Here is a 25,420-nt window from a genome sequence, read left to right as displayed (position 1 = left end):
CTAGGGTGGGAGACCCCAGTCTTCTGTTCCTGTAAAGTGCGAGTGTGAAAGGGAGGTGCTTTAGTCGCGGGATGGTGGCTCTGACGAACGAGGTCTCTCTAACCCCCTGCTCTAAATGAGAGGAGTGGGGAATCCTAATGAACAGGCTTGAGATCCGGGCTTCATGCTTCCAAGTTTGGAGAGAACTGTCAAATGGGAGTCTGAGATTCCTCAGAGTGTGGGCAGAGATGAGTCGTCCACTCATTGAAAAAAAACCAAAAAAAAGCTCACTGCTATTGAGTCGATTCCGTTTCACAGCGACCCTGTACAGGACAGAGCAGAACTTGCTCTATGGTTTCGGAGTCTAACGAGCCGGGCTTTATATTCCAGCCCACTCTGCGGAACTAACTACAAGTCCCTTGCATCTTCTGTTGAACGGGAGTTCCTTGCGTCACTTCCGGTTCCGCCACCTTTTCCGCGCGCGCGCATGGCACTGTGGGGCTTTCTCGCGGGCTCCCGCAGTCCCGCCCACTTCACCTCTCACCCTCTCACTGTCCTTCGTTCGGACTACGCTTCCCGTCGTACACCGCGCGAAGCCAGCCCGAGAGTCCCGTTGCCTCCTGGGAAGCCGAGTCCGGTCGCCCCCCGCTAGCCTTCACGTTACCGTGCTCAGTACTTGAAATCCCGACAAGCTCGGCGGCGCCGTAGCCCCGCCCCCTCCCCACCTCCTGGACTGGCGAGCCCCGCCCCAGCCCGCCCCGCCCCGCGCCGGGGCCGGAGCCGCAGCCCGAGCGGCGGGGTAAGATGGCGGCGGTGCCCGGGCCCGCGGGGCTCCGGCCTATTGGGGTGGGCGGGGCGGAGTCGGGTCTCTAGTTGTCGTGGGGCCTTCTCTGTACGCCGCGGGGCCCGGAGGGCTTAGCGGGGCGGCCTCGGACCCGGCGGCGGCGGCCGAGCCTGGCGCCGAGCGGGGGGCCTTCTCGGGGCCCCGGTGGTTGCCGGGGTTCGTCTATGGGGCTCTTCCGAGAGGACAGGGAGCGCCCACTGGGCCTAGACCCCGCCTGGGGCCTGCCCCCGGCCATCGCGCCGGCCCGGGCCGTGTCGTGGGCACTGGGGATTGCTTGTCTGGGTTGACCGGAGGTTGGGGGCTGTTGGGAGGCTTCTGGGGCCATCTTGAGATGGGTTCCTGGGGGCGAGGGCGTTCTGCAGAGTCTGTTAGGTCTGGGCAGTGTCTACACGGATTTGCTCGTCCACGAGGGCCCTGGGGCCATTTAGTGGGCCTGCAAGTCGTCCTCACGGGCTGGGGGGAGACTCTTAGGGCCCCTCCCCACTCCCAGAAGACTTGGAGGTGCCCACGGTGCGGGAGGCAGATTCAGAAACGTTCCGAGAGCCGTGGAGGGCCACCCGAGGTCTGGGGAGGCGTCTGATCAGGATGACAGGAGACTGAGGCGCTTAGAAGGGCCTGCTGCCATCCAGAGTGGCTTAGGGTGTGACTTCCAGGGGTGCGGTAATAGAATGGTACCTGGGGGTACACATGCCAGGCCTGTAAGCCTGGCGGAAATTCGAATGACTTTTGGGCCAAGAGAGTAAGTCCCACCTTCGCCCCTCCCCCAGAAGAGGGTGTTGGAAACTGTGTCCCCACCTCAGAAAGGAACTGAGGAGGAAAAGTTACAGTATCCTGCATTGCCCTAGGTTAGGGCCTTGATACCCTGGGAAAAAAGTCTAGAGGACCTGCAAGCCCAGTGCTTTTGACCTTGATCAGCCATAAGAAATACAGTTTCCATGGAGACCCAGCACATTGCCTACAGAGACACTTGTAAGGAGGTCAAAGTCCCACCACGTCCCTTTTCCACGTACTCCTTTTGATGTGAAGCCCTTGGGCTGCTGACCTCCAGGTGTGGGGTTAAAACCCACCAGTAGCTCTTGAGGGAGAAAGATGAGGCTGCCTGTCCCCTTGGAGACCCTGGGGAGCAATTCTGCACTGTCACAAGGAGTCAGGATGCACTTGATGGCTGTGGGCTTTTTAAATTAAAAAAAATTTTTTGACCCCTTCGTGATGCCATCTGCTGCGGAATTGCCTTCATTCGGGAAATGCTGGAGATTGAGCTGTGTTCCCAGGGCCCTCTGATCTGCCAAGGCCCTTGGGTGGGTCTACTTTGTTGGCCTGGACCCCAACACCAGCTTTATTCACAGCCTGGACGCTCGAGCTGGTCAGGAGAGCAGTTTCAGGTCCTGGTAGCTTGGGCTTGTCTGGAAAGTGCTCAAGATCAGCCCTGGACCAGGAGCTGCCCACTGGGACTGGGGATGGGTGAGAATAGTGGCCAGGTGCTACTCATCACAGGTGGGCAGGGGAAGGGCCCGCAGGCTTAGTATGCCAAAAGCTTGAAAGTGGGGACTTTGGGGCTCACTTAGAAATTGGTGGGGGGAGCCCTTTATGCAGATGTGGAGCTGGGAGGGTGGAGACAGGTGTAGGAGGAGCTGGGACCCTGGGAACCAGTGACTGTCTTGAGCACCCCAGACGTGATGACAAGCATATGGCCAGGGTCAGATTCGCCTCCCCTCCAGACCCTTCTGGGTGGCAGCAGCTGTGGTCACTTGGCCCGCTTTCTGGAGAAGCAAACGGAGCACACAGTGGGTCTGCAGGCATCGAATCTTTGCAGCCCCGGGTGGTGTTTGCAGGGTGGCCCCCATTTGCACATGGGGGGTGAGCGCTGACCGCTGAAGTCAGCGTGTGTGTCCCAGACCCCACTACTCAGGACAAACCCCCTCGTCTTCCAGCCCGAAGGTGACTTTCCCACTGGCTGACCTGGGCCACAGATCTGTAGGGTTTCTGTGAAGGTTGCCCAGATGTTCGCCGGAGGCTCCTGCTGAACAGGTCCTGGGGACAGTGGGCTTTCCCTGGAAGTCAGTGTGTTCCTTTGAAAAGCAGCACCCTGGTGTGTGGGAGGCCCTCCCCGAGTGCCCCTCCATGCACCCAGGAGCACTGCCCTCGTCCCTTACTAGTGAGGCCAGTTGATGCTCGCAGGGAGCCATGTGGGGTCTGAGGCGATGTGCCCGGGACCCCCCGCCCCTCCTACCAGCATTCGGGTGGATTTAGGGAAGGTGGGTTAACATCAGGCAGTAGTATGGGATCTGGCATCACAGATCAGTGGATAAACGCCCCTGTGCTGGAGCAGCCCTCACCAGGGTTGGGAGTAGGTCTTGGAGTGGGGCGAGATTGGGGGGCAGCCCTAGGGCCCCTGCCATGGCCCCAGCGGGATGAGAGAGAAGCCTGCTGGGGCCTTCTCTCTCAATGGAAGAGGCAGCTGGAAGCCAGGCAGGGGAGGGACCCCTGTGATGGGAGGCTGGCTTGTGTCCTGGAGGGGAGGTGGGATGGAGAGCATCCCACACCCAGAACACCAGTCGGAGCAGTGTGGGAGGCCCCATGCTTCCGCCCCTCCCACTGCCTCCCCTGCAAACTGGCCCCCTCCACTCGCCAGGTGACCATGGAGGAGGAGGATGAATCTAGAGGGGCGGCAGAGGAGTCGGGTGAGGAACGTGGTGACGGCCCTCCCGACAGAGACCCCACGCTCTCGCCATCTGCCTTCATCCTGGTGAGGCAGCTGGCTGGGCAGGAAGAGCAGGGTGGGGGGCCCACATCCCAGGGGGCCCTGGAAGCCCCCGAGTGGGGTCTCTGGAAGGCTGAGAACTTCCTCTGGTGCCTTTTCCCTCCCCCCGCAGCGGGCCATCCAGCAGGCGGTGGGGAGTTCGCTGCAGGGGGAGCTGCCCAATGAGAAAGGTAGGCTGCCTTCTGGGCCTCCCCTCCTTGGATGGAGGGGAGCCCTGACCACAGAGGGGCCTCCAGTGACCCACCAGCTAGACAGCATCCTGGTGGGCAGTGGGGAGGGTCAGGTCTTGCAGGGGCATGTGGTGGACTCTTCCTCAGGACAGGCCGTGGGATCACCTGTGAGCCACCTTGGGGACATTCTCCAGGGGAGTGAGTCAGGAGGGGACCCACCCTTCTCCCACTCCATCCCCAGGGGCTGTAAACCCTGCCCAACACCCCCCCTCTCTCTCCAGATAGCTCCAGGTGTTATGGGCTTCGCTGGAGGCGCTGCCGGAGCCCGAGGTCAGAGCCCCGGATCCAGGAGTCCGGGGGGACAGACACAGCGACTGTGAGTAAGGGGGACCCTTCTTCTCTCCTGGAGCCTGGGTCTGAGGGAAGAGGGAACTAAGAGACTTGAGCTCTCAGTTCTGAGGTGCTAGTAGGGTTATGTGGAAGGTTCTAGGGGCTGGGCCTCACCCACTCCCAAGGTTGCCAGGCCAAGAGGAGGGGCTGGAGCCTCATTGACCTGTGAGCAGGCGGGGATGGGGAGCTGGTACTTCTGGGTGCCTGGGGGGGGGCAATCACCACCTGGAACCCACCTGGCCTCTTCCAGGTGTTGGACGTGGCTGCTGACAGCTTCTTGGCGGGGCTGGTGAACATCCTGGAGCCCCCGGACACCTGGGTGTCCAGCCGGCTGGATCTGCGGCCTGGCGAGTGAGTAGTGGGTGACCAAGTAGAAGAGGTGGCCAGGCCACACGCGGAGCCCCAAGGCCAAGCCTCACTGCTCCCTCTGCACACAGAAGCGAGGACCTGCTGGAGCTGGTGGCTGAGGTCCGCATCGGGGACAGGGATCCCGGCCCCCTGCCTGTGCCCAGCCTGCTGCCCCGTCTCCGGGCCTGGAGGACAGGCAAATCAGGTATGTGGGGGCGGGGCAGGGCGGTGGCTTCTAGTCAGCTTATCATTGTTGGAGTGGCGATGATGTGGCCTGGATCTTGAGGTCTTGCTCCCTGCCAGCCGGCAGGGCTGTGCGGGCACACAGATGCAGATAGTCATCTGGGGTGGGGGATGTGGGGTGGGGGGTCAGAGGCACGCATGCGTGCACACACACCTACCCCAGCTACCCTGCGTGAGGGGCCGGGGCCTCCACTGAGTGCATGGCTGACCTGCCTGTCCCTGGGGTGCTGGCACCCCTTCTTCCACTGGGGGCACCTCCTCCAGGTTACAAAGTGCAGGCTTGCAGTGGCCCCATGGTCCTGCTGGGTCTGCGGCCCCCTGGGCGGACAGGCCTGTTCAACCCTAGACTGTGTGGCCCACCCTTCAGCATCCCCCTTAGCAGGTAGGTCTAACCACCTCTCAGGGCACGGCCTTCCCCTGCTCCCAGAACCAGGGGAAAGACTTATCTCCTCTGTCTGTGTGTGACCTCGTAGATGGCCCCCTGGGGTGCAGGGTGGGGAGTGGAAGGTCCTGGCGGTACTGCTGCTGCCACCCCATCCCCGGGACACAGGGCCCCCAGGGTTTTAGGTGGGACCTCTGGTGGCCAAGGAAGGCCTGGCCATCTGCCGGGCTGCTCTGCCGCCCGGGTCCACCCAACGGCACATGGCCATAACCTGGCAGGCTCCCCACCTTCACCCAGTGCCCCTGAGTTGGTTCCCAGCTATAGTACCCCTCATGCCAGGGTGCTGGGGAGGCAACCCCACCTGTGTTCACAAGGCCAGGCGCCTAGGAGGGTTACTTTGGGGCTTCCCCAGCCCACGGGGCCTTGTACTTGTTGAGAGTGTGGTCGTGGGGCTGGGCAGTGGGGGCTTGAATGCTGACCCCAGCCCGGCCGGCCTCCTGTGGTGTGGTGCAGCCTCTTGGGGTCTCTGTGGTGAGCCGGATCGCTGGTCTGTGTACTGATGTCAGAAATGCCTGTTGGGGTGCCTTGGTGCAGAGCACTGGGGAGTCTTGGGCCGTCCTCCCCCCACCCCCGCAGTTTGGTCACCTACTGCCTCTGCTCTGCAGGCATGGCAGCAGCCCGCCCCCCTCCTGCCATGGTCTCCTCTGCCCCCTGAGGGCGGCTGCGAGACCTCGGGTGAGAGGGTGAGGCTGCCCCATCCTTCCCAGGGCCTGGGGTGCTGTTGCGGGAGGTTCTGAGTGCTAGGTGCATGGGTGAAGGTGCCGGATGACGGGTATAGACAAAATTGCTGGAGGCCCTGTGTGAAGGGCCTGTTTGCCAGCTGGGAGCAGGTGGTGGATATGAGTGAGCAGTGCTGGGTGGTCCAGTGTGAAGATCCTGGGGGCCGTGTGGCCTGTGTGCCCGTGCTGGGGGCAGACTGGTGCCAGTGCTGGTGCTCTTGTTTGGCATGAGAAGGGCAGCTCTGGCCCCTGACCTCCCGCTGTCCCTACTCCATTTGCAGCTTCTCCGCAGTCCCATGTGTCTCGACCTGCCTGTGCCCGCCACCTCCTCACCCTGGGCACCGGGGACGGGGGTCCTGCCCCACCCCCTGCCCCCTCCTCTGCCTCCTCTTCACCCTCCCCGTCCCCCTCTTCATCCTCCCCTTCCCCTCCACCCCCCCAAGCGCCTCCCGCCCCACCCCTCCCTCGATTTGACATCTATGACCCCTTCCACCCCACCGACGAGGCCTACTCCCCACCTCCCGCCCCGGAGCAGAAGTACGACCCCTTTGACCCCACCGGCTCCAACCCCAGCTCCTCAGCCGGGACCCCCTCGCCAGAGGAGGAAGAGGAGGAGGAGGAAGAGGAGGAGGAAGAGGCCCTGTCCCAGAGCATCAGCCGTATCTCAGAGACCCTGGCGGGCATCTACGACGACAACAGCCTGAGCCAGGACTTCCCAGGCGATGAAAGCCCCCGGCCAGAGCCCGCGGCCCCGCAGCCTGCCCCTGAGCCGGGCACCCCGCCCCAGGCCGACTCCACGCGGGCCGAAGGGGCCACCCGCCGGCGCGTCTTCGTGGTGGGCACCCAGGCGGAGGCCTGCCGGGAAGGCAAGGTCTCCGTGGAGGTGGTGACAGCCGGCGGGGGCGCTGCCTTCCCCGTGCCCCTGCCCACCCCCGCCGACCCGGAGATCGAGGAGGGCGAGATCGTGCAGCCTGAGGACGAGCCCAGGCTGGCCCTGCCGGCCCTCTTCCGGGCTCGCGCCCGGCCCCCCGCCGCGGCCCAGCCCCCGGCCCCTGCCCCCGCGCCCCGGGCGCCGGAGGGCGATGACTTCCTGTCCCTGCACGCCGACTCGGACGGCGAGGGCGGCCTGCAGGTGGACCTTGGGGAGCCGGCCCCAGTGACGCCGACCGCCGACCCCCGCTGGGGGGGCCTGGACCTCCGCCGCAAGATCCTGACACAGCGGCGCGAACGCTACCGCCAGCGCTCCGCGTCCCCCGCCGCGCCCCCCACGCCCGCCGCGCCCCCCGCCCGCAAGAAGTCCAAGCGGGAGCACAAGCGCCACGGCGGCAGCGGCGAGGCCAAGGAGGCCACCTCGCCCGCGCCCGGCGGCCAGCCCGCCGCGCCCCCCGCCGCCGCCTGGGACTCCAAGAAGCACCGCTCCCGGGACCGCAAGCCCAGCTCGCACGCCTCGTCCTCCGCCCGCCGCCGCTCCCGCTCCGCCCGCCGCCGCTCCCGCTCGCGCAGCGCCGACCGCCGGCGCGGGGGCAGCCGCCGCTCACGCTCCCGGGAGAAGCGGCGCCGGCGCCGGCGCTCGGCCTCCCCGCCGCCGGCCACCTCCTCGTCCTCGTCCTCGCGGCGCGAGCGGCACCGCGGGAAGCGCCGGGATGGCGGCGGCGGCGGCGGCAGCAAGAAGAAGAAGAAGCGGTCCAGGTCGCGGGGCGAGAAGCGGTCGGGGGACGGCGGCTCGGAGAAGGGCTCGCTGCTGGTGCCTCCGGCCACGGGCGCCGCCGTGCCGGGCAGCGAGCGGGACAGCCGCCGCCGGGGGGCCGTGCCTCCGTCCATTCAGGACCTCACGGACCACGACCTCTTCGCCATCAAGCGGACCATCACGGTGGGCCGGCCCGACCAGCGCGACCCCCGGGCCCCCTCGCCGGTGCCCGCCTCGTCGCCCAAGCGCGAGGTCCTGTACGACTCGGAGGGCCTGAGCGGGGATGATCGGGGGGTCAAGGGCAGCGAGAAGGACCGCCGCCGCTCCGGGGCCGCCGCCGCCTCGTCCCGCGAGAAGGGGTCACGGAGGAAGGCGCTGGACGCGGGCGACCGGGACAGGGACAGGTCATCCAAGAAGGCCCGGCCCCCGAAGGAGTCGGTGCCCGCCCCAGCGCCCCCAAAGCCGGTAAGCAGCGGCTCCGGCTCGGGCTCGTCGTCCTCGTCCTGCTCCTCGCGGAAGGTGAAGCTGCAGTCCAAGGTGGCGGTGCTGATCCGGGAGGGCGTCAGCAGCACCACCCCCGCCAAGGAGGCCGCCTCTGCTGGCCTGGGCTCCATAGGCGTCAAGTTCAGCCGCGACCGCGAGAGCCGCTCCCCGTTCCTCAAGCCCGACGAACGGGTCCCCGCTGAGGTGGCCAAGGCTGCGCCGGGCAGCACCAAGCCCAAGAAGACCAAGGTCAAGGTCAAAGCTGGGGCCAAGAAGGCCAAGGGGACCAAGGGCAAGACAAAGCCGTCCAAGACACGCAAGAAAGTGCGCAGCAGCGGGGGTGGGGGCCCCGGAACGCTGAAGAAGTCCAAGGCGGACAGCTGCAGCCAGGCTGCTGGCCCCAAGGGTGCTGAGGAGCCATCCTGGTCTGGGGAGGAGCGGGCCACCAAAGCACCCAGCACCCCGCCCCCCAAGGCGGCGCCCCCGCCCCCTCCGGCGCTCACCCCTGACTCCCAGACTGTGGACAGCAGTTGCAAGACACCCGAGGTCTCCTTTCTACCTGAAGAGGTCTGTGAGGACGCTGGGGCTCGGGATGTGGTCGAGGAGGAGGAGGAAGAAGAGGAGGAGGAGGAAGAGGAGGAGGAGGAGGAGCAGCAGCCAGCCACCACCACAGCTACTAGCACGGCTGCCGCCGCCCCCAGCACTGCCCCCAGTGCAGGCTCCACCGCCGGTGACTCGGGGGCTGAGGATGGGCCAACCGCCCGGGTCTCCCAGCTGCCCACGCTGCCACCACCCATGCCCTGGAACCTGCCGGCGGGTGTGGACTGTACCACCAGCGGCGTCCTGGCCCGTGAGTGTCCCTGGGGCGGGCTCGGCCTGGTTGGAGGGACTCGAAGGGTCTGGGCAGCAGGTGGGGTCCCGGGAAGCTGGACGGTGGACACTGGGCCTGGGGGCATGTAGTGGGGTGGGGGCAGCTAGAGGGAAGGGGGAGAAGCCAGGCCAAGGGTGGTGGGGGTTTAGAGACATGCTCTCCTGCCACCACCTGGTCCAGATGTCCAGGCCTCAGGTCAGTCACCCTGTTGACTGCAAGAGCAGCTCAGGTGGATTGGGTGGAGGTTCATGTCCTGGCCAAGGCCCTGGTCTGAGTGGTGTTGCCAATGCCAGGAACTGGGATGGGTGGCAGACACTAGTCAGGGCCCCCACGTGCCTCACATCTGCCCCTGTGTCCTGGTGTCCTGCAGTGACAGCACTGCTCTTCAAGATGGAGGAGGCCAACCTGGCCAGCCGAGCGAAGGCCCAGGAGCTGATCCAGGCCACCAACCAGGTGGGCTCCCAGGGCTGGTCCCTGCCTTGCTCTTATCCTGGATCTGGGCCAGGAGCCCACGGCCCTGGAGCTGCTGGGAAATCATGGGGGTGGGTGGTTTTTTTCCCCGCACTTCCCCATCAATATCCCCACCCATTTGCTCACCTCCCCCCCCAACCCCCTCCACTGCAGATCCTCAGCCACAGGAAGCCCCCGTCAAGTCTGGGGGTGACGCCAGCTCCTGTGCCCACCTCTCTGGGTCTGCCTCCCGGCCCCTCCAGCTACCTGCTTCCTGGCAACCTCCCCCTGGGGGGCTGCGGCTCAACCCCGCCCACCCCTACGGGGCTGGCTGCAGCGTCCGACAAGAGAGAGGGCAGCAGCAGCTCAGAGGGACGCGGGGACACTGACAAGGTGAGCTGTGTGAGTGGGGGGGGCCCTCGATGCAGCCGTTGCACAGGGGACGGGGACAGAGGTTGACGGCAGGATGCAAGGGTCCCAGGCTCCGAGCACGACGGTATCTGTGTAACCGCGGGTCCCTCTTCCAGTCTCTGGCAGAGGGTCTGAGCCGTGTCAGGGCCACCCAGCCCTCCCTTGCCGCTTCAGACTAAGGAGCTTCCCTGTAGCCACACCACCTGTCACGCCTCCATCGCGTGTTAGTGCCGCCTTCTCGTGGCTCCACTGGGTAAAGGCCCCCGGTGAAGAGCTGACTGACGGGCTGCCTTGTCACGGGCTCACAGGGCAAGGGCTGTGATGTGTGACTCAGCCTGCAGCCAAGGAGCCAGGGGCCGTGTGGCTGGCCCCGGGTTGAGGTACTGGTCACTAACCACACAGCCCAACCCAGCCCAGCTGCCATTCTGCATGGGCAAGACAGTCGGCTGGTCCCATGAGGACTGATAGCCACAGTGCTGGTGGGGCAGCTCTGTGCCACCCTGTGGGGTGAGGTCAGAATGGACTAAAGGGCATGGATTTGTTAAACAGACAGACGTGCAGATGGCAAGCTTTGTCCATGAGCAGTTGGTGTGGTGCCGTGATGAGAGGCCCCAGGGAACCCCATCTGCCTTTCCTCGGGCACTGTGGTCGGCTAGACCCCTGCAGGGTCTGCACCAACTCAACTGGAAGGAACCCCCAGCCACCCGCGGCCCTCCTCCAGGCGGCTCAGAGTGGCCGGGAAAAGCCAGTCCTCTTTCCATTCTGCTTTTGCACAAGTTTTTTTAAGACACCCACCCACACACATCCCACCTCCCACGCACACCCCTCTCCACCCAGGTGCTGGGCTGCGAACCAGAAGGTGGTTGCCCGAGGAGGGGGCCGCTCCAGGGTTGCTCTCCCTCACCTGGGGGTTGCCAGGCATCAGGATTGGCCTGCTGGTGGTTCCCAACCCAGCCCAGCCTCCCCTCGGTGACTACCCCGCCATTCTCTCTGGACCCCGACCCAGTGGAAGCATGAGCTTTGTCTTGTCCACACAGCCGCTGGTCTCCTGCTTGAAGACAGAGTGGGTGGGATGGCCCTGGCTTGTGCCCTGTGGGGCAGGGTGGGTACAGGAAGGGCCCCTGAGTCTGTCCTCCGCCCTTTGTCCTCCCTCACCGTGACCAATAGGGCACAGGCATGCCTCTTTCTGGGGTCTCGTCTTAGGAATTCCCAGCTGTCTGGGGCAGCCCATGGTTCTAGGTGCCCAGGAGCTCCGCAGACAGGAGGCTGGGCTGGTGCTGGCCCTGCTCCAGGCCTCCGTTTACCAGCTCCCATCGGCCTCAGGCCAGGAACTGTAGAGAGAAGTGCCCGGCTCAAGTGAGGTGTCTCTGGGGCAGGTCCCCCTGCTTCCGTCGAGCCTGCTCTTAGGCGACGGGGTGGGGTTCAGGGTGCCTCCCCACAGGGCCTCAGCCTGCAGTCACAGGCTGGCCTTCCCTGCCCACAAGACTACTTCTCCCTCCTTGGCTCCTGTCCCCACGGCAGGCTACCATACTGCAACACGGATCCCAGAATGAGGGTCCCTGCCCCAGACTCCACATGCTGACAGTCCAGGATGCTGACTTGCCCTTCAGAGTCCTGGGTTCCAGCAGTCACCCGCTCAACAAGCGGTGCGGGGGTCTAGTGGCTCTGCCCACAGCTGCCCCCACCAGTGGCCGCCTTTGAGGACGGGAACAGCTGACGTGGGCCAGGCTGAGGGTCAGGTGCAGCCAGGCAGCCAGGGGAGGAAGCACAGGGCGGATGCTGGAGGCAATGGGTGGGTTCTGCCAGGTGACCCTGTCTGTCTTGCCCCCCTCCCTGCAGTACCTGAAGAAACTGCACACGCAGGAGCGGGCAGTGGAGGAGGTCAAGCTGGCCATCAAGCCGTACTACCAGAAGAAGGACATCACCAAGGAGGAGTACAAGGACATCCTGAGGAAGGCCGTCCACAAGGTGGGACCCGAGGGACGGGCGGGGAGGCAGCCGGTAGGGGTGGCCGCACCTCCTTCAGCCCTCGCCACCCCGCCCCCTGGTCCACCACACCGGTGGCATGAGCTCTGTCCTCACAACTGAGCTACGTGGTCCCAGGGGGGACATCCCACAGGGAGGTGGTAACCTGCTGCCCCACCCCCCAGATCTGCCACAGCAAAAGCGGGGAGATCAACCCCGTCAAGGTGAGCAACCTGGTTCGGGCCTACGTCCAGCGCTACCGCTACTTCCGCAAGCACGGCCGCAAGCCTGGGGATCCCCCTGCTCCGCCGCGGGTGCCCAAGGAGCCAGGTCCCCCTGACAAGGGCGGCCCGGGCCTGCCCCTGCCCCCGCTCTGAGGCCCTGCTACCCTGACCCCCTATTTGCCTTGTGGAAAGTCTGGACATATTTATGGCTCCACCTCCCTGTCCCTCCCCCGTCACTGGGATGAGGAGGGAGGGCTGCTGCAGGGAAGAGAGTCTTCGTCGTTCTCCCCTACCCCACCCCCACCCAGCCCGCTGTCCATCCCCCTGCCCCTGAGCCCACCCTGTGGCCCCCACTCTGTTCATGCCTCTCACCCTCAAATCCATTAAAGATTTCATGAGACGTTTGCTGGCCCAGCCTCCTTTCCACTCTGGCCTCTCAGACCCGTGTGGGGAGGGCTAGGATATGTGAGCCCCCCACCCTCCTTTCCTCCCAGGCCTTGAGGGTCACATTGGCTGCCACAGAAGGGGGCTCACTGCCCCAGGGCCTGTCAGCTTCTGGGGAGCAGCCCTGTGAGTGGGAGGACCTCACTGCTCCCTGCAAGGAGACGACAAGGGCCACCAGGCCGGGCAGGGCTGGAGCCCAGGGCCAAGGGGACTTGATGGGGTCTTGCAGCAGAACTGGGACATAGTTGAGGGTGTCCCCCTAGGTCCAAGTGAGGCGGGAGACCTGCCCCCTGGGTAACCAGCCAGCCTGTCCCTGGATGTGGACCTGGTGTGACCTCCTCCTGACCCCTGCCCCTGTCCAAGTGACCTTTGCCTCCGTACCAGGTCACTGGGAAGCTAGCCACTGGGAGGGTGTCGAGTGAGAATTGTGAGTAAATATTGGGGCCCGACAATGCCCGGCGGAGCCCACCCAACACCAGACAGCGCTGGCTGTCATGGGGACCAGTTTATTGTTGGGGGTCGGGTGCGGTGGCCCTGCAGCAGGGTGTTTCACTGGGGGTCAGGCTTCCCCGGCGATCTGGAACTCCATGTCCTCCACCAGGTCCTGCAGGTAGGCCTTGTACTGGTCGGAGGTGAGGGAGAGCAAGGGGCTGTTGGAGATGTGCAGGTCCACGGTCTCCAGGGAGGAGGCACCCCCCTCCCGGGCCATGTCCAACAGAGCCCGGAGGCAGGTGGGAACTACCTGCAGGAGGCGGAGAATGGCCGAATTAGGGGCAAACCCCACTGCCCCGCCAGCCTCAGACTACAATTCCCAGCTGCCCCCGCTGTGGCGTCTGGATGGTGCAGCATCAGGCCTGGGGCTGCAGGGAGTTGCAGTTTGACCAACAGGGGGGGCCAGGGCCGGTTTCTAAGAGACAGGTTCCCAGAAGCCCCCAGGGCTGAGGGGCCAATGGTCAGAAGGGAGCCTGTTGTCCAGGCGAGGCCACTGACGGGACGTCCTAGGAGAACTGAAACTAGTGGAAGTTGTCATTTCCCAGAGGGCTCTCTGGGGGGGGGGGGTCCTGTCTCTTGGGAGCGTGTTCTCCCCCCATCCCACCCCCTCAGTCCCACCCCTCAGCCTCAGGAGACCCAGGCAACCTTGACCATCACCAGCCTCTTGGTCCATGACTCATTCTGGGGCCACTGCTGCCCAATGCAGAACCACAGGGTGTAGCGGGGTGAGCGCATGCTTCCCTCAATGAAGGCAATCAGATCTGGGGGTGAGGAGAGGGTGTCGGGGGCAGGAAGGATTCCCACTTCGCGAGTTCACCACCTTCCACCTCCTCAACCCAGGGCCCTTCACAGCTCTGATGCCACAACCCAGGGGCGCTTGCTTCCAGCAAAGTCCCCACAGCCCTGGCAGGGACAGAGGCGACCCTTGTCCCCCTCCCTGCACCAAGCCAACCCCCCCCCCCCCTGCTCCAGAGGGACGTCTGCTTTCTGCAGATGATCAGTGGTCCCTGAGGAGGAGGTGTTGGGTGTCACCTGCCCCCAAGCCCTGAGGCCTGTGCCATTTGGCTTCCGACCCAGCAAGGCAGAGGAGCACTGCACCTGACATCTCGGCGGAAACAGACCACCCACCTCCTCTTCCTCCGAGCCACTGGTGGGTGTGGGCCACCGGCCTGTGCACTTCACCCCAAACCAGGCCCCTCGCCACCACCACTCACCACCGCCCAGTCCAGTGGGTTCTGACACCCGGACACTCTGCAGGGCAGGAAGGGCTCTGCCCAGGGATTTCCAAGCTAACTGCCTCCTTCACCCCAGCTGACTGCCTCATTTTCCTCCTGGAGAGCGGCTGGCGGGTTCGAACCACCACCCTCTTGGTTAGTAGCCACATGCTTAGTCACTGGGCCACCAGGGACCTCGTAGAGTCATCATTACTTGACCATACCGGCCCTTGGCGGTCACGTGTGGACAGCATAGCCCACCAGGCATTTGTCTCCGCCACCATAGCCACCGTTTGGCGCACTGAGGACAGCGGCACTGTCAGTGCACTGGGGGACATGGACCCAGAGCAGCCAAAGCCTCGGCCCAGGACCCACGGCAGATCGAGCCATCGTCCGATCCACCCACTCACCTGCCACAAAGGGTCCCAGGTCGAACACAACGCCTCCCAAGTCCTTGGGGACCTCACTGTGTGTGTCCTTGGGGAGCAGCTCCTCGCTGACCGTCCAGAAGACGCTGCAGTGGCCCAGCCTCCGGGCCCAGAGCCGCTGCCCCACCCGCCACAGCATGAGCCCTGACCCGAGCGAACCCAGCACGCGCCTCACGTACTCCACCGCCACCGTGTCTGCCAGGGCCTGCCCGGGGTTGGGCAGCAGCATCTGCCGCCCAGGCAGGGCCCTCTCTGCCGCTTCGGAGCCCACCAGCCGCAGGCCCCCGGGGCAGAAGGCCGCCTGCTGGAAGACCTGGCGACCCCGGTAGAAGACTGTCACCTCGAACTCCCAGTCTGAGCAGAGGAGAGATGGTTTAGCCAGTGGAAGAGGGGCCAGCGGGGACCCCCACTCCGGCCTCTTCACCACCTACTCATCCACCCCTGGCACCCACCATCCTCAGGGACCAGCAGCTGTTTCAGGGGGTTTGCCAGGGGGACCAATCCCTGGCAAGGCACAGACGGGTCCACAGTAGGGCTCAGTGAGAGCGGAAAGGGGTCCTCAGAGGTCACGGCGAGGCTTGGGGGACCCCCATCTGGGATTGGGGCCAGCACCATTCTGTCCAGTAAGTCCTCCAGGATGTCGTCCTGGAAAAGAAGAGACAGCCGCCCGGGCACTGCAGTGGCCATGAGTTACGGGGTTAAGCAATCAGCTGCTCACCACAAGACTGGCGAACCCACCTAAGGGCCGAGGCAGAAAGGCCTGGCGACAGCCTAGGAAGCCCCCAAAGGTATAGCCCCCCCCTGCTCCTCCATCCCAATGGGGCTTCCAGAAGAAGCCAGCAGGTGGGCTTGAACCGCACCCAAATGCATAAGCCCACTGTGCCACCTGGGTGCTCTCAAAGATCGTGGGTCACTCCACAGAGGGTCTAAAGCAGCGATTCTCAACCCTGGGGGTTGAACAAACGACCCTTTCACAGGAGTCGCCTAAGCCCATTGGAAAACACAAATATTTCACGAGATAGTAATTACCGATACATATAATTTTGTAATTAATCGCTATGTTCAATTTGTAACAATGAAACAGATCCTTCACAGTAGCAAAATGACAGCTATGAAGGAGCAACAAAAGTAATTTAATGGTTGGGGGGGGTCACCATGACATGAGGAACTGTATGGAAGGGTCGAGGCATTAGGAAGGTTGAGAGCCACTTGTCTGTAGAGGACGGGCGAAGTGGCCCTAAGAGTTAACGCTTTACACAGACAGCCTCCTCTTCTGCGAGCGGCGGGTGGGTTTGAACTGCTGACCTTGTGGTAGTGGGGTTAATTTCCCTGCCAAGCAGGAAAACTTTTCAAAATCCTGAGACTGGCGAACCACCGCGGTGGGGGTGAGGGGGAGGGAATTGGGAGCAAGGGAGAGGGTAGGCCAAACAGGAACAGGGTGCCCACAGGAAGGTTAGGAGAGGGGGGTGATTCTTACCTGACTACAAGAAGCACTTCCCCAGTCATTGGTGCCTGGAAGAGTGTCCGGTTCAGGAAAGTCCCGATCTATAGTCAAAAAGAAAGGTGAGCCAAGTAGGGGTGCCGGACCCCCCTAAATCCCAGTCTCCATGCAAAAGCCCGCTGGTCGCACACCTGATGTCACAAATTCATAGATCTTGTGTGGGTCCACGGGGTCCTTACTGTGGTCCTCGGCTACACGCAACACCTCCTTCCGGTTCAGGGCTGACCGGAAGTTCCGCTTCCAGGTAGGGGGGTCTGGCCTATCTTTCTCGGGATTGTAGGCGCCGCTGACCTCAGCCCAGGCCTAGGGGTAGGAGGGGAGAAGACTGGGGACCTAACACTAGCAGCAAGGCTACCCCCACAAGCCTCCACCCCTGACCCCCTGAACTGTGGGGTTCTGCGTGGTCCAAGATCTACCCCACAGCGTTCAAAGGTGTTTGCTTTCGAACCCACGACCACCTGCCCTGGGCACCCTCTGTAACAACCTTGCGCCTGGCACCCCCACTTTGGGGTGCTTGAACCTCACAGAACCGGCTCCAGGACCCGCCAGCAGCCAGCCCACCAGCCTCTCCATCGGCATAGCTCCGCCCACTTCCACCCACAGGTTCCTCCGAACTCTCCGAGCCCCACCGTCACAAGCCAAACCCCTTCGCTTTTTCCCCTTTTCAAAGGACAGCATCCTCCCTCCACTCCGCTCGCCGGTCGGACTGACCCCGCCCACCGCGGAGGGCCCCGCCCCATGGGCGACAGCCCCGCCCCTCCTCGCCGGCGCCCCGCCCCCTTCTCGCCGGCGCCCCGCTCGGGCTTTCCCGCGCCCCGGCCCTCCGCACTTGGAATATGCGGAAGTCCTCCTGCTGCGTGTCCTGGCGCAGGCGGTGCTTCCATGGGATACGGAAACGCTGGCGGCTCGCGTCCACCCAGGCCACGCCCTCCATCTGCCCCGAGTCCAGCTGCGAAATGAGCCAAGGCAGAATCCGCGGCTTCTGGGTCCCCATGCTCCGGCCTGCGGGCAGAGGGTCAGGCAGTTTGTGGGCGCGACCCTACCCGATCCACCCGCGCCTCCCTCTCCAGGCCCACCCTCGCGGGCTCCTCCTGGGGTGCCAGCCTGCCTCCTCCGGGCGCCTGAGACCCTACAGAGCCCCTTCCTCCTCCCACCCGCTCTTCGACGCAGCGAGGACCCCCTCCCATATTCCTTGACAGTTCCACACCCCCACCCCAGTGTCCAGGCTGCGACCCATCACCCTCCCTAGTTATGTCAGATGCTACTCCCTGTAAGCTTCGGGCTGCTAACTCCTATGTCTGGGGTTCAAGTCTAGCAGCCGCTCCGCAGAACTGCGGAAAATAGGCTGGCTGCTCGCGTCTGGAGAGCCTGCCCTCCTCAGGGTGGCTGTGAGTCGGAATAGATCGGATGGCAATGAGTGGGTACGTTGACTACATGTAGACGTCTATCTCCAGCAGACCCCTGCGATAGTGCCCCCACCCACTGAAGACCCCCCCATGCACCCATATCCACTGTCCATGCACAATCCTCACCGTCCTCTTTGGACACCCCAGTGGAGACCCCTCTTGAGACGGAGCCCCCTCCTCGCCTCGCTGCCAACCACCCACCCACCCCTCCCCCGCCTTCTCCAGTCCCTCACCCTGAGATGGCACCGGCTCTTCCGCGTCACCTAGGTCGAGGGTCGCAGAGTGCTGGGGGTCTCCCCGGTCTTTGGGATCGGTCTCTACACTGTGCGACCCCCTCTCTTTCCGGAATTCTAAAGCAGTGGGGCTTTCCTCTCCATGAGCACGACCCGATCCAGCTCCGTGCGTGCAACCCTTCCAGACTCAAGGGGCGGTCCCGCCAGCCCAGGCCCCACCCCCACGCTCTTTTAAGGTCTTCCTGGCTCAGGCCTGCTGGGAACCCCACAAGCCAAAAATTGCCGGCGGCCAGCGCCCCGCCCCTCGACGCCGGGGCCGGTAGTCCTCCGGCCCAGTGCGCAGGCGCATAGAAGTTAAGCTTTGAAAAGTTTGCGCAAGTTCAGTGGAGGCGGAGGTGGGCCCCGGGGCCAGGTGAGCCGGTTGTTAACCCGGGATGGGCCGCAGGACCGAGGAGGGACCGGGACTCAGTGGCCGGCTTGCCCTCCCTGCTTTTCCGACACCCGCGCGTCCCGCGTCCACGTGAGTCCAGGCTGAGCAACAGCGGAACCCCTCCTCCCGGCTGGCTGCTTTGCCAGCACTAGCAAACCGCGGGGGCACGCGTGCCAGGGAACCGCCTGGGATTGGTAGTGCCCGGATCCTCTAAATTTACTAGTTTGGCAAATGTGGCCTTCAGAAGCCAGGAGTTCGGGTCCCCAGACCCCTAGACCCGGGAGGAGGTTCCAGCATCAGCTAGCTCCTTCTCCCTCAGACCTAGGAGCCCCCCCCCCCGCGCCCCCTCCCCTGAGCTCCCCTTCTCCAGACCCAGGAATTTGGGTCCCCAACCCCTTCTCCCTCTGCCCCTTCCTCACCTAGACTTCCAAACCCTTAGTCCCCAGTTCCCTTCTCTCTCTGGGCTCTGGACCACAGCCCAGACCTCCAGCACCTTTCTGCCTTGGGGATTAACCATCTCAAGCCCCTGGGCCCCTCCTCATTCAGAGTTTGGACCCCAAGCTGCCTCGCCCCTCTGGACCTTGAACACCAAGCTCAAGCCTCCTCCCTCACAGGGACCCCCATGGCGGGTTCCGAGGAGCTGGGCCTCCGAGAGGACACCATGAGGGTCCTTGAAGCCTTCCTCAAGAAGGGTGAGGCTGCCGGGGCTCCGGTGATCACTCCACCCAGGTAAAAGAGGGGGGCCTGCATTCAGCATGGAACCTCTTCAGACTCTTGCTCCTGGACTCAGTCTGTTTCCTTTACTTCCTCTCTACTGGCTTTGGTCCCTGTCCCGAGGTTGCAGGGAGGTGACCCTCGAAGCCTCGAAGAAGAAACAGCTTCCAGGGGTCCTGTGGACTCAGTGTCTGAAGACCTCCTTCCCAGGAGCCCCAGTCAGGAGCAGTCCACAGACTTCTTGAGCCGCCTTCGCCGATGCCTTCCCTGTCCCCTGGGCCGAGGGGCAGTGCCCCCTGAGTCCCCTCGGCCTTGCTTCCTGCCCCTCCACCCCTGCTATGCTTCGGAACCTGGTAAGCAGTTTCTCCTGGATCACCTGTAAAACCAGCAGGGCCAGGAGCCTCCATTCCTGAAGCACTGATGGAATCAGAAGCCAGAGGGATGCGGTGTATGGCCTCTGTAGCCAAACTCACCATCCTGTTCTGTGCCCATCCCCAAGACATTTTCTTTCTACTTGAGACCTTGGTGCCAGCTCATTTGCTCCCCTTCCCCCTCTGTTCCCCCATAAACCCTGGATAATTTATCATTTATTCTTTTTCGTGTCTTACACCAACCGCTGCCTCCCTTCATTCACTTTTCTATTGTCTACCCCCCTGGGAGGGGGTTCTATGTTGATCATTGTGATCAGTTCCCCTTTTCTCTCCCCACCTTCCCCTTTACCCTCCTGGTATGGCTACTCTCATTATTGGTCCCGAGGGGTTTATCTGTCCTGTATTCCCTGTGTTTCAGTCTCTTATCTGTACCAGCGTACATGCTCTGGCCTAGCCTGATTTGTATGCTAGAATCGGGGGATAGTGGGGAGGGGTAAAGCATTAAAGAACTAGAGGAAAGTTGTATGTTTCATCTGTGCTATACTGCACCCTGACTGGCTCTTATCAATTAGATATTTTAATTTATCGATTCCATGTGCTGGCTAGGGGAGGGCGTTTCTTTTCCACCTAATTATAGCTAGTTGATATTTAGTTCTTGCCTCTCTCCTCCATCCATGCCCCCCAGAACTTTTGTAGCCACCGGTTCCCACTGGAAAGAGATAGGAGACCTAGTTTTCAGTAGCTGTTCCCTGGCTGAGGACACAACTGAGGACGTCCTTTCCCTTCCTGATCCCCCCGTTTCCTCCGAGAGCAAAGGAGAAATGGCAATGGGGTGGCGTGGGACTTCAGTGTCAAACAGGTTTCCTCTGCTAGGTGAGGCTGAGGACTGGTGATAGCATTAGTCTCTTGGCCAAGATTTTATAGCTGGGGAGAAGAGTGCTGTGATCCATTGGTGATGTCTGAAACAGACCTGGGCTAGGGTGATAGTTCTGGGAATACCAGACTTTTTATTTCCTTGGCTGGGATGCTCTTCAGGGTCAAGTGCAGCGTCAACAGTCAAAGCCCAGCATGGAAATTGTAACTGCCTGGTAGGGTAATTGGGAGGAGAGAGGTCTTAAGTTTTTGATACCTGGAGACCCCTCACCCCCAACTTTTACCCCAGGCACTGCCACACCTGACTTCTACACCCTGGTGGCCCAGCGGCTGGAGCAGTTGGTCAAAGAGCAGCTGAGATCACCTCCCAGCCCAGGTGAGGCCAAGAGGTCGCTGCAGAAGGATGGGGCCAGGAGTGTGGCCAGTCAGGCTGCAGATGTGGTTCAGTGGTAGAGTCCCTGGCTTCCCTGTGGGAGACCGAGGTTCGATTCCTGGCCCTTCCGCCTCACGTACCTTCCCTGTCCACCTGTCAGTGGGAGCTTGTGTGCTGTGATGCTGAGCAGGTTTTATAGAGCAAGACAGAGTCGGAAGAAAGGCCTGGTAATCTCCGGAAAACCAGTCAGGAGAAACTAGGGATCGCAGTGTTTGTGTGGAGCCTGGGGTCAGAGCCGACAGCAGGAAGCTAGGCAGGTGCTGCCCGCAGCTGAATTCTTCCTGCTTCACAGAACAAGAGGGCGCCCCTCCTACTACCGAGAAGGAAGCCCTGCTGCGTAGGCTGGTGGTCTTGCTGGAGGAGGAAGCAGAAGTCATCAACCAGAAGGTAATGGGCGGGGCTGGCCCATTTTCCAAAGGAGACAGGAATTTGGGGGGCTGGCTGGGCACCAGCTAAGAGGCTAGATCTTCATTTTTATTGAATGGACTGGTGGGAAAAGGGCAGGACAAGTACTTTAGATGAATAGCCTTCTGAGATTCTGGAGACCTGGTAGCATAATCGTTATGCATTGGGCTGCTAACTTCAAGGCCAACAGTTCAAAACAACTAGCCCCATTTCCAGAGAAAGATGAGGCTTTCTACCCCTATAAAGAGTTACAGTTTATGAAAGTTCTACACTGCCCTGTAAGGGTCACTAAGACTTTTACTCAATTAAATGGCAGTGAGTTTGCTTTGGGGAGGGTTGTTTATTGGTAGGGGGCGTGGCCAGGGCTCTGATTGGAGGTTTGTAGTGGGTGGGGCTAGAAATCAGCCCCCAATCAAGTGGGGCTTGGTCTGGATTAGCTGTTGAGGCATCGCAGAGGCGTGGCTTCACATCAGGGCTGGACCACTTCCCTGGGCATAGTTGGGAGTAGAAGTCATCATAGAAGCTGGTTGGTGATTGGGTGATGGGCTGGGTAGAGGCGTGGTTGGATAGGTAGAAGCTGGTTGGTGATTGGGTGATGGGCTGGGTAGAGGCGTGGTTGGATAGGTAGAAGCTGGTTGGTGATTGGGTGATGGGCTGGGTAGAGGCGTGGTTGGATAGGAAGCATCTAGGCAGCACCAGACTAGTGGTATAATGGTTACCCATTGTGTTGCCATCCTGAAGGTCAGCAGTTCAAAACCACCAGCCGCTCTGGGGGAGAAAAACGAGGCTTCCTACTGCAAAGAGTTACAGTCTCCGAAACCCACAGGGGCAGTTCTACCCTGCTCTGTAGGGTCACTGTGAGTCGCTGCAGTTTGAGAGAGGTTGGACCAGAGCCCCAAAGCCACACACCCCAACCTCTGATTGGCTGGCCTTGGGCAAGGGGGTGTGCCCAGGGGCGGGCCTTACCTCTTCTCTTCTTTGTCTCGCAGCTGGCCTCCGACCCAGCTCTACGCCGCCGGCTGGCTCGCCTTTCCTCCAGTTCCTTCGCCCGCCTCGCTGAGCTGTTCTGCAGTCGCAAAGCCAGCCCGCATGGCGGCCGTGCGCCACCACTGTCACCGTGTCCCGGGCCCCCACCGCCCTCCCCGGAGCCCCTGGCCCGCCTGGCCCTGGCCATGGAGCTGAGCCGGCGCGTGGCTCGGCTGGGCGGCACCCTGGCAGGACTCAGTGTGGAGCACGTGCACAGCTTCACCCCCTGGATCCAGGCCCACGGGGGCTGGGTGAGCCGCCAAAGCCCTTCCCCCGCCCCGCTCTCCTGATCCAGTTGCCCTGTGGGGAGTGGGTGGGCTTGTCGGAGTCCTTCTTAGATCTCTCAGACCTACTTTCTGCATTTGTGAGCGCCAGCAGCCCTGCGGGCATAGTGGGTTTTACACGTTGGGCCGCTAACTGCAAGGTCAGCAGTTCGAAACCACCCGACGCTCTGCGGGTGCCATAAAGAGGTACAGTCTCAGAACCCCCCCTCCCCCCGCAGGGGACGTTCTGCCCTGCCCTGTCGGCTCGCAGAGAGCTGGCATCAATTTGATGGCAGTGAGTTCGATTCTGATTAAAGAGAAAGATGTGCTTCAAGGGATTGGCTCTGCTCTGTCGCTTGAACAGACCTGCTTTGGCGTCACGGGCTCTGGCACGGCAGCGTCTGCAGAGCTCATGCTGCTCCCTGTGTCCAGTTGCCGTCTGTGCATCGCCGGGTCAGAGTTGAGAACTCTGAACCTCAGCTTGGCCCTGCCTGCCTCTCTCCCTCTATCCCTGTCTGTAATTGACTCTGTGTGTGTGTGGGGGGGGGGACCTAATAAGAGTGCAGCCCCGGCTCTCTGTCCTTTCTGAGTGTCTGTCAGTCTGTCTCTAAGCCTCTGCCCCCACCACCTCGCTTGGTCTCTGTCCCCCTCTCTCCCTGTATCTCTGTCTCTTTATGAGTCTCTGTCCACCCCTCTCTCTATGTATCTCTGCCCCCCTCCCTCTCTGTATCTCTGTCTCTTTCTCTCTGGGTCTCTGTCCCCCTCTCTCTGGGACACTTCACTCTCTCTGGGTCTCTGCTTTCTCTCTGGACCTCTGTCCCTCTCTCTTTGGGTCTCTTCTCCCCCACACTCTCTTGGCCTCTGTCTCCCTTTCTCTGACTCTCTGTACCCTCCCCGCCCCCTGATCTCTGTCTTCCCCTTATCCCCCTTCTCTTAGTCTCTGTCTCCTGTCTCTCTGGGGTTTTGTCCCGCTCTCTCTAGAACTGTACCCCTCTCCCTCTGGACCCCTGGGTCCTTGCTGCGTGTCTCTGACCTCCTGAGGTGGGGACGGGCTCGATAGGAGCCCCGCCTTGCTCACTAGCTCTGTACAACTCTCCTTCCCCCACAGGAGGGTATCCTGGCAGTTTCTCCCGTGGACTTGAACTTACCCCTGGACTGAGACCTTCCCCAGCCGCTGCTCCACCCTGGACCACGTGGCCAGGCCCCTCGGTGCTTTTGCTGCGTTCCTGAGCCACTGGGTGCTGCTCAGGGTTCCGCCATCGCTGCTCACCAAAACAGAAAGTGTTTTCTAACTTTTCATATTAAAAGATGTTTGAAACCGCTGACGGTTCTTTCACTTGAGAACTAAGTCGTCTCCCCATCCTCCATTAGGGCTGGGTCGACAAGACGTGTTCGTCTGGGTAGACTAGGGAAACAGACCCACAGAAACTCCCATATGTAAAAGAGAGAGTTTTTTATCAAGGGTGAGTGTACATGCAGAAAGCATCCCAACCCCATCTAGTCCAAGCCCACAAGTCCTACTTAGCCCATATGCCCCACACTGATCTACAAAGACCTCCTCAAACTCACACACAATGACACCGAATCCAGGAGGATCACAGGCCAGTGGGTAGAAAGTCTTTGAATCCAGTGGCAGTGTAAGCATCTCAGCACTGGCAGGGGTCTCTCCGCGGCTTCTTCAGCACCCAGGGCTGCATCAGGGTAGGTCCATGTGGTTTCTCCGTAGGGATGTCTCCCAGGAAGTGAGCCTTGCAAGCTGAGGCAGAGAGGGCTGGCTCCCTGGTCCGACCATCAGAGAACAAGAGACCAGAGAACCAGAAAAGTGGGGCTCACCGAGCCATTTATCTCTCTGCCCTTCAATTAATTCCACATGTGTTTATTGGCCAGGTTCCCACAATAAACCTTAACTATCTCGCGACATAAACAAATTCATTGACATTTATGTGTAAGAGAGAACTTTATATCGAAGAGTAATTGTATATTAAGACGACATCTCAAAAGAAAACAGTGCAGATCAAGTCCTTAAGTCTGATATTAGCTCATATGTCCGATACAGTCTATAAATTCCTCTTCAGACTCACGCAACACATGCAATGATGCCGAATGCAGGAAGATCGCAGGCAGGTGGGTGGAGAGTCCTGTGGGTCCAGTGGCGGTGAGTGCATCTCCAGGCCTCAAGCTGCCATCAGCGTGGCTCCACATGGCTTGTCAACAGGAATGTGAAGCCAAAGAGAGTGTGCCCCACCTCTAGGAAGGAAGACAGGAGTTCCCAGAATCCTCAGGAGAAGGCCAGGCCCACACAGAGGCACCATTGGCTGTGACTTCATTGGCAGGTTATACTGTCAATCTTCACCCAAGTTGATAGGAAATTACGACTCAACCGGTCTCTTTATTGTTGCGTTTCTCCCACTTCCACTAGACAAGTGGATCTGGGTGGTCTTTTAGCAAGCATTTCAGGCTGCCTCTTAGAGAAGAGAATTTCTTCATGGTTCCAAATTTTTTCCAGCTTCTGACACAAACCACTAGTTCAAAATTTAAGACAACTTGTTCCTTTTGTTTCCCCTTCAACCCTTCAATCTGCCAACAGCCCCCTAGGCAAGTCTTTTCCTGTTGGAATGTCCTGAGCACTCATGACATGGGGTGGGGTTTAGCTTTCCATAGCCTTGTAGGCAGGCCCACCCTACCCCCATTTAAAGATTCAAATTAATGGCTGAAACAGTGAGCTTACAAACTATGCTTTCTAACAATCATTTCTATCGATCATTATATCAATAAAAATAAGCCGAAGAAAACAGTATAAACTTGGTACAGCCAGATCCTAAACTCAAGTCTTAAAACAGTTGCCGCAGTCCAGCTGCAGCAAGGCCGGGGGGTCCCTCGAGGTGGGTCACGGCATCGGCGAGTGGGAGACAGAAACCACATGACTCAAAGGTTGCAGGTGACTGTTCCAATTTTATTCATGCAAAGCTTCAACTTATATATTCTTTTTCTTGGCTTAAAGTTTATGACCTGAGGTCATACATCAGGAAATCCTCAGGCCACAAGACCGTAACAAGTTACACAAATCACATTATAAATCTTGGTTAAAAATTAGTACATCTTGAAACTAAAACTTTCTCAACTACAAGGGTGATAGACATAAACCTTCTAACAATAACTGAGCACACTTCATCCAACTAGGGCGCATTGTTCTAACTATG

At 61.2% G+C, this 25,420-nt stretch overlaps 3 protein-coding genes across 5 annotated transcripts; 2 read left to right on the top strand and 1 right to left on the bottom strand.

The window, feature by feature from the left end:
• The first annotated feature begins 362 nt into the window (after positions 1–362).
• On the top strand, positions 363–12,392 carry SCAF1 (SR-related CTD associated factor 1). 2 transcript variants are annotated; one of them, XM_075538004.1, is made up of 11 exons: positions 363–778; positions 3,456–3,569; positions 3,697–3,754; positions 4,036–4,130; positions 4,395–4,495; positions 4,582–4,697; positions 6,178–8,916; positions 9,308–9,390; positions 9,562–9,780; positions 11,638–11,766; positions 11,949–12,392. In XM_075538004.1, the coding sequence occupies exons 2-11, from the start codon at positions 3,462–3,464 to the stop codon at positions 12,138–12,140; spliced, it is 3,840 nt and encodes a 1,279-aa protein (XP_075394119.1). In that variant the 5' UTR covers positions 363–778; positions 3,456–3,461; the 3' UTR covers positions 12,141–12,392. The 2 variants fall into 2 exon arrangements, with proteins under 2 accessions (XP_075394119.1, XP_075394118.1); XM_075538003.1 differs by lacking the exon at positions 363–778 and having other exon boundaries at positions 2,862–3,569.
• Positions 12,393–12,921: 529 nt separating this feature from the next.
• Positions 12,922–17,921, bottom strand: IRF3 (interferon regulatory factor 3). Its single transcript, XM_075536863.1, has 8 exons — positions 17,706–17,921; positions 16,896–17,068; positions 16,198–16,369; positions 16,043–16,110; positions 15,018–15,210; positions 14,548–14,919; positions 13,569–13,684; positions 12,922–13,173 (listed from the first exon to the last, which is right to left on the bottom strand). The coding sequence occupies exons 2-8, from the start codon at positions 17,058–17,060 to the stop codon at positions 12,991–12,993; spliced, it is 1,269 nt and encodes a 422-aa protein (XP_075392978.1). The 5' UTR covers positions 17,061–17,068; positions 17,706–17,921; the 3' UTR covers positions 12,922–12,990.
• Positions 17,922–18,020: 99 nt separating this feature from the next.
• BCL2L12 (BCL2 like 12) lies at positions 18,021–23,536 on the top strand. 2 transcript variants are annotated; one of them, XM_075536864.1, is made up of 7 exons: positions 18,021–18,225; positions 18,750–18,864; positions 18,973–19,202; positions 20,383–20,469; positions 20,819–20,913; positions 21,921–22,208; positions 23,329–23,536. In XM_075536864.1, the coding sequence occupies exons 2-7, from the start codon at positions 18,758–18,760 to the stop codon at positions 23,377–23,379; spliced, it is 858 nt and encodes a 285-aa protein (XP_075392979.1). In that variant the 5' UTR covers positions 18,021–18,225; positions 18,750–18,757; the 3' UTR covers positions 23,380–23,536. The 2 variants fall into 2 exon arrangements, with proteins under 2 accessions (XP_075392979.1, XP_075392980.1); XM_075536865.1 differs by having other exon boundaries at positions 18,026–18,117.
• Positions 23,537–25,420: the final 1,884 nt, after the last annotated feature.

The sequence above is a fragment of the Tenrec ecaudatus genome, chromosome 18, assembly GCF_050624435.1.
Source record: "Tenrec ecaudatus isolate mTenEca1 chromosome 18, mTenEca1.hap1, whole genome shotgun sequence".
NCBI classification, from domain to species: domain Eukaryota; kingdom Metazoa; phylum Chordata; class Mammalia; order Afrosoricida; family Tenrecidae; genus Tenrec; species Tenrec ecaudatus.
Note: the sequence above shows the minus strand (reverse complement) of the source record. Positions and strands in the feature narration are given on the sequence as shown.

Excerpts from the sequence above, each read along its gene's own strand:
- SCAF1 (XM_075538003.1), top strand. The coding sequence starts at position 3,102 with ATGGGATCTGGCATCACAGATCAGTGGATAAACGCCCCTGTGCTGGAG. Across the intron at positions 4,496-4,581 it reads CTGGATCTGCGGCCTGGCGA|AAGCGAGGACCTGCTGGAGC; the intron begins GTGAGTAGTGGG and ends CTCTGCACACAG. Across the intron at positions 9,391-9,561 it reads TGATCCAGGCCACCAACCAG|ATCCTCAGCCACAGGAAGCC; the intron begins GTGGGCTCCCAG and ends CCTCCACTGCAG.
- IRF3 (XM_075536863.1), bottom strand. The coding sequence starts at position 17,060 with ATGGGGACCCAGAAGCCGCGGATTCTGCCTTGGCTCATTTCGCAGCTG. Across the intron at positions 16,111-16,197 it reads CTATGAATTTGTGACATCAG|ATCGGGACTTTCCTGAACCG; the intron begins GTGTGCGACCAG and ends TTTTGACTATAG. Across the intron at positions 15,211-16,042 it reads GAAGTGCTTCTTGTAGTCAG|GACGACATCCTGGAGGACTT; the intron begins GTAAGAATCACC and ends CTTCTTTTCCAG.
- BCL2L12 (XM_075536864.1), top strand. The coding sequence starts at position 18,758 with ATGGCGGGTTCCGAGGAGCTGGGCCTCCGAGAGGACACCATGAGGGTC. Across the intron at positions 20,470-20,818 it reads GAGATCACCTCCCAGCCCAG|AACAAGAGGGCGCCCCTCCT; the intron begins GTGAGGCCAAGA and ends CCTGCTTCACAG. Across the intron at positions 20,914-21,920 it reads CAGAAGTCATCAACCAGAAG|CTGGCCTCCGACCCAGCTCT; the intron begins GTAATGGGCGGG and ends TTTGTCTCGCAG.